A 12,245-nucleotide genomic window follows, 5' to 3' on the forward strand; every position below is an offset into this window, starting at 1 on the left:
TGAAACTAACATAATATTGTAAATCAACTGTACTTCAGTTTTAAAAAGTTGTTATAAATGTTTCTAAATGCTTATTCTCACTTTCTGTACTTGCTTTTGTCACTCATGGGTAGCAAATGGTCTGTGGACCACGCTTTGAATAGCCCTTCTTTAGAACTTCAATACTTTGTGTCCTGATAAAGGTTACTCTATGCAATGTTTTTTATTTTTTTATTTTTATTATTTTTTATTTTTGTTTAAAAAAATTTTTTTTACATCACATTTTTTTTTATTCAAACAGAAAGTCACAAAAATTATAATCATCATCAGTTCACTCAGTCCCATGTAATTAATTTTTTTTCCTCTTGATCTTTTGTTAGCAATTTTATGAATTCATCAGTTTTCCATTAGAGTTCTGAAAATGCTTATTCATTCAGTTCAGCAGTGTAGTCAGTTACCAGAAACCTGTACTTGTCAGAGTCTTTTCCATGAATTCCTTGAAGATGAAACCCTTTTATAGGAACATTTTTGCAAAAGCATCAGAGTACACCCAGAACTGTCTGTAAATGACAAAAGACTTAAAAATGACCACGGTTAAAGATTTGATGAAAGTTCATAATAATGCAATTGACAAGGAAATTTAGTTATTTCTGAGATATACATTTGCAATGTTTTTTAAATAGGTATGCATCTTCTATTGATGATATTTTAGAAGATGAAGAACATTATGCAGATCAGTTAAAGGAGTATCTTTTTTATGCAGAAGCACTGAGGTAAGTATAATACATGTTCCAGATGCAGCCCTGTGGCTGGTCACCACTCATATGCTACTCTAAAATAAAGATTTTTAAATGAGTTCATTCCCCCAGATATTGAATGAGGTCTCATTGTATTCCTGTGTGTTACAGAGGGCTAGACATAGCTATTTAAGATGAGCCCTGTGCTTGAAGCATTATGTTGATAAAACCTGTTAGTCTCAGACTTCAGGTCTGTCTGTATGTTGTTCTACTTTTTCCAGTTTGAAGATTGGAAGCAAAGTACAGATTGAGACTGTGTAGCATAATCTGTCACTAGGTTGTATATTACCATTTAAATTCTGTAATTTTTTCCATACCTGCATATTTTATCTCCTTAGTAAGGTTGTAAAACTTCTTAATGTCAGGACTTTGTCTTCTCTTTTTACAGTATCTTCTACAGAGCCAAACAGTTCTCTGGGAGATAGTCCAGTTTAGAAAAATGAATTGTTTTCCTACCACTTTTTTGGGGGGCAAATTATTATTATTTTAAAATTTGATTACAACCGATTTTGTTGGCATTAAAATTTTAAATTTGAATGGATATAAACCAAAAACCAGAAATTAAGTTTGGTAAAAATGGGAATAGGAGTTTTCTGGTAATTACAGATTAGAAGGCAGAAATCAATTTAGAGAAACATAGACAAACCCCACGTTTACAATGATTGTGCCACAGATTTAAACTGCAGTAGTACATTAGTAAACTGTTCACACTGAGATCTTCACCTTGAGATTCGACAGCTGTTTCTTGAAAAAATATCTCAGTACCTTGTGCAAATAAATTGGTCTTTCATGTGCCTTAGCACGCTTAAAATTTCTCCATTGTATATATACAAAACACCTACCATTTGGGCAGGGCAAAATGCATACTTTCATAACAAAACTATAAAGTACCTCTCAAGTATGAACAATATACACATAATACATGGTATACAGTATTTACAAAATATATAATACAAGCTGTTTGTAATTTTTAAACTCATCTTTTGCCCTTGTATATTGCAACAAGGTAATTTTCCATTTCTGTACCATTGCTTTTCAAGAGTCCAGGGATTTTGGAAAAGCTATGTTTTACATACATACTGAAATCTGAGATCTAAGTTTGAACTTATAGGAGAGTTTTAAAGTGTACTGCCATCAACTCCCTATTTTGGTTGGAATTTTCAATGGTGCTTCCCATCCAGTGATTAGGAGGCTTTGGAAGAACACTAGGAGAAAGTGGATCACTAAACTTTACCCCAGCATAATTCTTCTTTTGGCTCACTTCAGTTAGAAATGATGATTTCTTCAAATGCTTATTTTTAATATTCTCAGTATTTTTAAAAGGCTTTTTTTCCTGCTTCTGAATTATATCAGATGAAACAGAATCCTGCCAAAAGTTATTTTCATTTCTTTTTGCAGAGGTGATCTTGGTTAGTGGTAAGTTACATTTGCTTTTCTGTCTGTTTATCTTTGGTTGTTCACAGAAGTGTATACCATGAACAAGCTGGCTGTGGGGAATGGCAATTTTCTCCGATTTTCCCATCTCTGATTTTAAAACTACTTTCTATCATCTTGTCCAGTTATACATATAATACATAGAAGAAAATGGTTTCTGCCTGCCCCCTACTTTCTGTTTTAACAACTGCTTCAAGAACTTTACTGCCTTAATTCCAGTCAGTTTCCTAGCTCAAGTCATCCTTATAGGAAGCCATGAGGAGATGGAAAGACAAGGTAATCTATTAGATCACTGCCCTTTCAACACTTGTAATATGGTAGGGAAGCAGGACACAAATAGAAAGCCAGAGCACAAGGTAACATAATCCATGTCCAAAAGGGTAACTGCCAACAGAGCTCCCTGGTTTTAATAACGTTCTAGAAAATAAAGGAATCTTACTAGGAAACAAGTACAAAAGCTCGCTTTTACATTATCACTAATATTACAGAAGAGCCATGGAATTGAAAGGAACCTATACAAAATTTAAGTAATCACAGTGGACAAATTTAATTTTTTGCAAGGCACAGCTAGATAAGCTGCAAATCTCTCAAACCAATATTCTTTCAACAAATGTCAGTAACTTATTTTCATTAGTATTATGAAGGTTTTTGAAATTAAAGTGAAAATGTTTTATTTTGATACAAAGGTTACTTTAAGTAATATAGCGACTTAATACCGTTTAAGTTTTAATCAATTTTATCCTAGTCCAGTAGCAACTGGGCAGCATATCGTCAATTCAGTTGGTAACTTTTCTTTAGAAAACTTCATCATTCTGGACACAAGTAATAAAACTACCTTCCATTAAGAAAGCCTGGCACAGTATACAGTGGGAGTAGTTAAACAGTAAATGCCGTTCATCTGATAGACTAGCACAGAGAACTTAACCACTTCAAAGAGGAAACAACTCTGCTGTCGCTCCTGCCAACTTTCGAAGTTGAAAAGTACAGCTGGGGCTTCCCTGGTGGCGCAGTGGTTGAGAATCTGCCTGCTAATGCAGGGGACACGGGTTCGAGCCCTGGTCTGGGAGGATCCCACATGCCACGGAGCAACTAGGCCCGTGAGCCACAACTACTGAGCCTGCGCGTCTGGAGCCTGTGCTCCGCAGCAAGAGAGGCCACGATAGTGAGAGGCCTGCGCACCGCGATGAAGAGTGGTCCCCGCTTGCCGCAACTAGAGAAAGCCCTCGCACGAACCGAAGACCCAACACAGCCAAAAATAAATAAATAAATAAATAAAGTAGCTATTAAAAAAAAAAAGAAAAGTACAGCTAAGTAGGTTGCCCCGGCTAGGAGCAGCGCCCCAGTTGGACTGGCGCCCCACACCGGGCACCTCATAACTCAGTAAAAAGCCAACTGGAAGTGGGCGGCTGCCAGCCCATGGCAAACCCCACACCAGGCAGCGAGAGACCGTATGCACGTCCTGACGAGTCTTGGCACTACCAACGGTCCCTTATCACTTTTAAAATCAGCCTAAGAATTCTGTTAATAAAACAGAGGAGCAGTATTCCTTTAGTTGTTCAGTAGCTGGTATGAAAACATCACATTGTTAGCCTTTTTCCTTCTAGAGTTTTGAGTAGTAAGAAGTTACACCAAGGACTTCCCTGGTGGCGCAGTGGTTGAGAGTCTGCCTGCCAATGCAGGGGACACGGGTTTGAGCCCTGGTCCGGGAAGATCCCACATGCCGCGGAGCAACTAAGCCCACGTGCCACAACTACTGAAGCCCACGCACCGCAACGAAGAGTAGCCCCCGCTCACTGCAACTAGAGAAAGCCGGCGCGCAGCAATGAAGACCCAATGCAGCCAAAAATAAATAATAAATAAAATAAATAAATTAAAAAAAAAAATTACACCAAGGTGTTTTCAAGTTACGGACCAAAAGAAAGTTGCTGAACACAGTGTAATTCTCTGCAGCTCTTAAAAGTTATAGAAAAGATTAATGTGTATTGATACAGAAACATATGTCTTTGGTATATAAATAGTTGAGAAAGAAAAGATGTAGAATTACTGGGGGTGGGTGGATATGTGTATTTGTAAATGCCTAGGTAAAGTCTGGAACGATATATACTATCTATTAACATGAATTATGTCTGGATAGTGGAACTGGGGAAAAGAGAGCGTTCTTGAAACTTATTTTGTGCATTCCTGTATTAGAATCCTTTTTTTTTTTTTTCAGTGAGCATGGATTACTTTTATGAAAATAAAAACTAATAGACGTTTCTAAATAAAAAGAAGAAAGCTTTGAGATAATGTGTTTTTAAACAATACTCAGTTGTGATGTGAGATATAGCATTAGTTCCTATGTTATACAAAAGTTTTTTTTAAATGTATGTGATAATGGTATGTTTATTGAAAAAAATGTTGCAAGTATCTGGAAAACAACCTTTTTTGTTTTAAGTATATATAAAGTTTTTATGCTTAGGTTCTGCTAGATTAAATTTTTAATGTTGGGCTACTACATTTTAAACTTGAAAATTCTGTATATAAAAGTTCTGACCGTAGTAAGACGTGAATGCCTCCCCTTTACCCCTGAAAAAAAATTTTTTAACATATTAATGGAGAAGCCACAAAAATTAAATGGCAGCACTTTCTTTCATCCCTAGGGCTGTGTGCAGGAAACATGAACTTATGCAGTATGATTTGGAGATGGCTGCTCAGGACTTAGCATCCAAGAAGCAGCAGTGTGAGGAGCTGGCAACCGGGGTGAGTGGTTTTCCATTTAGGTCTCTGGTACTTTTACAGCAAACCTTAAGTGGAATGGGCTGCAGGATGCCTGGAGCTTTTACACGGAAATAATTTGTGGGCAACTTTATAGTTCTTTTGTTTGTGATCTTGATATAAAAGGATGTAAGCCATTAAAACACGTATTATATAGTGTTGTAAGAAATTTTGCCAACATTGCTGTGTGTAATAAGAACCATCTCTTTTCTGATTAAGTCCAAGTGAAAAAACATTATTCTTTGGGATTGAAATAATGACCTTTGCCAGGTTTAATTTTACCTGGTATATTATAGAAATTTTAGTTAACTTTGAAAAACTTTGCCCTTTTAGAATCAGTGCCTCTCTCCTAACAGGGAGCTTTTTGTGTACTTTATTCTTGAATGCTTACAGTGAATACTTGTGAAGAAAATTCCTGATCGTATTGGACTTAGATCATTTTTATAATCAGTTTTCTACTGTCCAGCTATTTCACTGGAATAAAAAAGCTGTCATGGTGAGAGCGCACAATCTGGAAGTAAAGAAGCAGTTACAATGCCACCATTTATGAGTCATTTCATAGTTAACAAGTACTTTACTTGTGAAAGTGCTTGTGGGCTACCCACATAGAGATATGTGGGAAAAGACCTCTGACCATGAAACAGGTACACGCTGTCTTGATTTATTTTTAAAATCCAGGGGAAATTCCCAGTCTATTTTCAGGGAGCTTGGTTCTCTACTCCTAAATGTGTTTCCCTCAGTAAACTCCAGAGAATGAGGAAATGGTAAAGCAGTGAAGCTTGAGGCTTGGATTTAGGCATCCTGTTTTACTAATAGATACCAAGTTTTAGTGTGAGTTACACAGATTTTAAATAGTTTCTTTAGTTTATTTTCACTGTTGCCTGTTGAATTTTATCTATTTTTTATATCACAGAGTAATTAGAAAAAATATGATCACTAACATAAAGAAATAACTTGCCTGATACTTCACCTAGAAGTTTTCCATATGATGAAGAAGCTCAGTTAAAATTTTTCCCTTTTTGATTCTTCCATATTTTCCAGTGTTAGAAATCTTATTAGTAGCCCCCTGGTTGTAAGGCTTGTGGTGTTTTCTGTCTGAGCTAGGGAGGAAATGGCTATTTCCCCTTTTTTTAAAAAAAATTAATTGTGCTAAAATATCCAGAACATAAGATCTATTATCTTAACCATTTTTAATGGTAAAGTTCAATAGTAGTAAGTACATTTACATTGTTGTGTAACCAACCTGCAGAACTGTTTTCATCTTGCAAAATTGAAACTCTGTACCTATTAAATATCAACTGTCAATTTCCCTCTCCACCCAGCCCCTGGCAGTCACCATTCTACTTTCTGTCTCTGTGAATTTCACTACTTTGGATACCTCATATAAGTAGACTCATATAGTATTTGTCTTTTTGTGACTGGCTTATTTCACTTACCACAATGTCCTCAGGGTTCATCCATGTTGTAGCATGTGTCAGAATTTCCTTCCTTTTTAAGGCTGAATAATATTTCAGTGTATGTGTGTTGTTTATCCATTCATCTGTTTCTATTTCATTTTAGACCGTGAGAACATTTTCTTTGAAGGGAATGACTACCAAGCTCTTTGGTCAAGAAACTCCAGAGCAGAGAGAAGCCAGAATAAAGGTGCTAGAAGAACAAATAAATGAAGGAGAACAACAACTTAAGTCTAAAAATCAGGAAGGCAGGTAAAGATGCTGAGGTGTTTTAACATGGCTAGACATGTAGACTCTGTGACAGATTGTTTATAACCATTCCCAGCTTCACCAGTGTCCCTGGATGTAGCCTGTTCTTCTAAAATGCAGTGATTGAGTATTCCTAAGAAATTTGAGTAATCAAAAATCATGTTGCATAGAAACAGTTGTTTTAGTGTCAGGGAAAGAGGAAGAAGAAAGTATCTAAGCTTCATAATATTATTTTCCTGTACTTTTCATGATTTCTGTCCTTTGCACATCCCCTCTGCCCTCTTCTGTCAGTTAAAAGCCTGATCATTCTCCAGTGCCAAGCTCTTGCATTACTTCTCTTGTGAAGCTTTCTCTTATCCTCACAGGCTGTCATAGCACTTGGTCATGCCACTATTGCATGGCAGTTTTGTATTGGGTGGTTGGTTGTACAGTGTGACTGTCCCTGGCTAAATTACAAACCCTTCAAAGTCAGTGACTATGTCTCTTTCATCTTTATGTCCCAACACCTTGCATAGGGCTTGGAATGTAATTATTCCATAAATATTTTTAGAAATTCAGTTCTCAAAGGTCTGCCATGACTGTTGGGCTCATTTTTCATATTGTTGTTTTCATCTGATAGTTGTTGAGTAGACCAAGGCAGACCAAGAGTGTATCACTGATTTGGAGGTGGTTTTGTTAATTTTTAGAACTGCTGGCATCAAGTAAGTCAAATTAAACTCTCATGAATAGAGTTAAAAAGACAGTGGTTAAGATTCCGCACTTCCACTGCAGGGTGCATGGGTTCGATCCCTGGTCAGGGAAGTTCCACATGCCAGGAGGTGCAGCCAAAAAAAAAAAAAAAAAAAATACAAATTGCTCTCAGAATTTTTAAAACTCTAGTTGTCATTTAAAGTAAGCACATGATAAATGTGATACATAATCCATCTTGTTGAAAAGAATGTATGTTTTCCAGTGACCCCAGGAAGGCAACTTCATGTGGCATCTGTTAGGCTTATGAGCTGGTTCAGGGAGCCATTTACATCTGTTTTATGGGAATAATTTGAAGCTGGAATTCTTGTGGCAAAATAGAGATTATTAAAATGTAGATGAGTGTATGACTGTATGCTTTTTCTCCCACTGTAATTTTTAGGAAGAGAAAAAATAGAACAATCTTATACACGCAATAGCTTTTTCCTCTATATAGACAAAAACCCAACTCAAATGAGAAATGGTTATTCAAATTTATAATACGTAGTTTACTTAATTTAAATAAGAATAATAATAATGACTATACCTTTTATTTCAGAGAATTTGTCAAAAATGCTTGGGCTGATATTGAACGCTTCAAAGAACAAAAGAACCATGATTTAAAGGAGGCCCTCATAAGCTATGCGGTCATGCAGATCAGTATGTGCAAAAAGGTAGGTTTTGGTTTCAGTGAAGGTACAAGTATATTCAGAAGTGCCTGCAAATTTCTTTAAAATCAGTTTCTTATTTGGACCAAAGTATTTATCATTTTCATTTTTAAAGTCCATTCTTCTCCTCTTCCAGAATGTTTCCCAGTTTCTCTACTTAATTTTGAAAGAAGGTTCATAATCAAAATATCAATTACCGAGTCTCTACTCATCTAAAGTTCCAAATTTGTATGCCCCGTTTATAACTTCTATGTGAAAATATGTACTAACAACATTACTTTGGTTATATGTCCCAAGGTTACTGCCCTTGCAGTACAGTACCATTCCTAACAGTGATATATACTTCGACTGGAAAATGGTTTCAGCGTTATTTTGGGAAACTGTGGCTGCGATACGGTTTGTTAGAGTAAACCCTTCACGTAGTTGACATCTCAGTAGAATGCATGGACGTTGAAGCTTATTCTGGTTAAAATAAATGTTTTGGCAGTGATGGAGATCTTTCTAAAACGCTGTTATAAGAACAAAATACAAAATATTCCTTAACCTCTTCTTCATAACCCAGGATCTGCCTGTGCGACCACCAGTCAGTCCCAGCGCTTTACATTTCTCTAGCACTTTGCAATTTATTGAGCGATTTAACATGCTTTATCTCAGTATATCACATAGTAAGATGGATTCCCATATTTATGAAGACATTCTTAGAGGGAAAAAAATCACACTCATACAAACACCCTTATGCCTTAGTTTATCCAAAGTTTGTATTTTCTGGCTTGGAACCGTCACTTTCTTAGCCCTTTTTACTTGTATGACCAGAAATAGCAGTAGACAACAAAGATGTTTTGAGACAGAAACAACAGACTCACACATTAGTCATTGGGCCAAATTTATAGTTATGCCTCAGTGAAACTGTAAGTTACTTCATGTTGTAGATCTTTGGGGTCACTTGAGAGAAGTTAAAACCATGACTGATCAATCTGCAAATGCTGATGGTTGAATATATTGTAGTTTGGGGTGTTTTTGTCTCTGCTGCTGTCATCCCATCAGCTCCTTCTGCTCCTTCACGTTTACAGTCTTTCTAATCTGTCTTTTTAACTCTTCGGTGGTCTGAAAGATCAGAAAACAAAGGTTTTTAGAGTTGGTTTTGTTTTGTTTTATTCCTATAAAAGATTCATTAATAGGTTCCTGTGATCTCCCATTTGCTTCTTTTCCAAGAATGCAGATTTTGTATAATGGCTCAAAGGACATTCCCCCTGCCACTTTGCTTAGGGTGAGCTGGTTGAGGGTGCTAAAAAGTAATCTCTGGATAAACAAGATATTACTGTAGGTATGTGCAGACACACTGTTGGATATCTAGTGTATCCTCAGATAATAACTAGAGTAAACAAGAGTTTACTCACATGAGATTAATAAGAGTGTATGTTTACCTTATTTCTTAGAAACAGTGTTACAGTGTTTCATGTTTTATTTTCTTGCCTAAGTGGAGTAGATTCTTATATTTCAAAATCTACACTGCTATTTTCTTTAGAAACTTAACATTAAGTACGAGAAATCAAGATTAACATCAGCTTTTTTTGGTAAATGTGGGTATCTATATATTTCAAGTTATTTTATCTTTTTAAATTAACAAAAATTATCATAAAAAGAACATATATGCTCATTGTAAAAATTTCAAATAAGCCAGAAGCATATTAAGTAAAAATTCTCCTCCTCCTTCCCCAAATCCCTTTTTGAAAACTCAACACTGTTACATCTTCATGTTTATCTTTTCAGACTCATTTGTACATATACAGTCATTTAGAAAATATACACTTTCCTTTCCCACAAAAACAGGATTGCATTATATGTGCTAGTGTGTAGCTTTTGTTTTTTAATCTCTGCTGTCTTATGGATGTCTTACTAGGACAGTGTACATGAGATCTATCTTATCCATTCTACCAACGAATACTTCATTAGATACTACTTTATCCAGGCAATCTGGGACATTTTGAAAGATTTTTGTGGGTTTTTTTTTTTTTTTTCTTTTTGTATTCCATCAGGGAGGAAGAAAAGCTAAAAAGATTAAATTTTTTTTCCTATTGTTTGAAGCCTCAATAAATATTGACAAACTTTAATGTTTAAATATTAAAGAAAATATTCTTTCTTCATAAATTAGCAGTTATTGGCAAATATATATCTTGTTTATTGAAAACATACCTTTATTTCTACCACTTTCTAGATTTTACTGTTACATTTTTCCGAACATGCATTTTTTTCCCAGTTTCAAACATGCATTTTTGTTTAAGCATGTTAGGTATATTATAGCATATTAGTTTTTTGCTAAATTGCCTGCTATAACCATTGAAAGGGAGTTGATAACTTAGTACTTAATTATCAAAATATTGATTATTAGACTAATAAATTAATAATTCATTAATTTATATTTAATTGTTAGACTAATAAGTTTTTTCTTTTGTTTCAAATATTACAGAACTTGTTTGGTTTATAAATAGAAATGATATGAATATGTGATATGAGTAAGTGTATTTTTCAAATAGAAGTTGTAGGAGTTCTTTCTGTTTTGAAGATAGGCTCATACAAATGATTCTATTACTTTTTTTCAGAAGTATTTGACATTGACTTATATTAGCTATTGCCAGAAGAAGTGTCCTATTTGCTGGACTTGTTAATTATTCCAAAAAGTAAAACTTAGCATACCAGTAAGCCAAATACTTGGGCTTTCAGAATCCTTCCAAAATCACATTTTTAAGTTTTTTTTTTTTTTTTTTTTTTGGTTTGTTTTTAAAGGGAATTCAAGTTTGGACCAATGCTAAGGAATGCTTTAGCAAGATGTAATCCTGTGAAATGAGTTTCTCTTCAATCAAAGTGCCCCAAAACAGAAGCACAAGTAAATAGAAAAATTTAAGTTGCTACCAGTATACACAAAAATATATAATAAGTTGAGTAAATTCAGCTTTCTTTAATTTGATTGTAGTGTTAATATTAGCACAAAAGGGTGTATTTTAATGAAGATTAAATATTATAATTTGAGGTTTTGGGGACTGGTGCTGATTCTAAAAATGTTAATTAGATAAAATATACCAACAAATTGTCAGGCTTCTGAACCAATGACTGAATATCAAGATGTTAGGTAATTTTTAGATGTTCGTTTTAGTGCCCACTGTTTCAGATCTGCTTATGTAGGGAGTTTTTTCCTAAGATTGAATTCTTATCTTTATTTGGTAAGACCCACTAATCTGTTATAGGGGGTTAATTTTCCTTGCCTTATAGTTGAGCTGTTTGGTTTGACAAACCTCAGCAGAAACTTAGTGTGGAATCTAAGAATTTCTCCCACATTCTTTAATGCCCCCAAACATTGCATACACTAGAAAATGCCTTCAATGTGTGTTTTACCAGAATTTTGATACTAGTCAAAAATTTTACACTGCCAACAAAGAAGACTCAACTTCTCAGATATATAGTAAAGTACATTGTTGTGATCTAGGAATTGGTATATAGCAAGGTTTCATTGAGTATGTTACATACGAGCATTAAATTCTCAGATAATTCTTAACATCAGTGATGAGCCTAAATTGACTCTGCTTGGCTCGCTACACATGGCATTTCAGGGTACAAAGTGTAGCATTTCATTGTATAAGATATATGTAGTGAACATATGTGTTAGTATCTTCATTATTAACATCCTTTTTTATTGCTTGGCTGTAATTTTTGTAAAGATAAATTATATTGCTTTTGTGTGTGTGTTTTTGTGGTATATGTTCAGAAGCTAAGCACCCTTGGTATTTTGCTAGTTTTGCAGAACCCTACATGTGTACTCATTATTACTAATTATGTAAAAAAAGATTTCCAGTACTGTTCAGCATTTGACTTTTTTTTTTTTTTTTTTTTTTTTTTTTTTTTTTTTTTTTTTTTTTTTTTTTAAAGGATTTTCTTATTTATTTATTTATTTATTTATTTATTTTTGGCTGTGTTGGGTCTTCGGTTCGTGCGAGGGCTTTCTCCAGTTGCGGCAAGCGGGGGCCACTCTTCATCGCGGTGCGGGGACCGCTCTTCATCGCGGTGCGCGGGCCTTTCTCTATCGCGGCCCCTCCCGTCGCGGGGCACAGGCTCCAGACGCGCAGGCTCAGCAATTGTGGCTCACGGGCCCAGCTGCTCCGTGGCATGTGGGATCTTCCCAGACCAGGGCT

The 12,245-nt window shown here is 35.2% G+C and overlaps 1 protein-coding gene across 1 annotated transcript in view; it reads left to right on the plus strand.

Moving 5' to 3' along the window:
- Positions 1 to 11,926, plus strand: part of SNX4 (sorting nexin 4) — a 66,832-nt gene extending 54,906 nt beyond the window's left edge. Inside the window, exons 10-14 of the mRNA XM_007182784.2 lie at positions 663 to 752; positions 4,850 to 4,949; positions 6,525 to 6,670; positions 7,953 to 8,067; positions 10,846 to 11,926. Coding sequence (XP_007182846.1) covers positions 663 to 752; positions 4,850 to 4,949; positions 6,525 to 6,670; positions 7,953 to 8,067; positions 10,846 to 10,893 — 499 coding nt within the window. The 3' untranslated portion in view covers positions 10,894 to 11,926. The remainder of the gene's footprint in view (positions 1 to 662; positions 753 to 4,849; positions 4,950 to 6,524; positions 6,671 to 7,952; positions 8,068 to 10,845) is intronic.
- The last annotated feature ends 319 nt before the right edge of the window (positions 11,927 to 12,245 follow it).

Source organism: Balaenoptera acutorostrata, chromosome 4 (genome assembly GCF_949987535.1).
Source record: "Balaenoptera acutorostrata chromosome 4, mBalAcu1.1, whole genome shotgun sequence".
NCBI lineage: Eukaryota > Metazoa > Chordata > Mammalia > Artiodactyla > Balaenopteridae > Balaenoptera > Balaenoptera acutorostrata.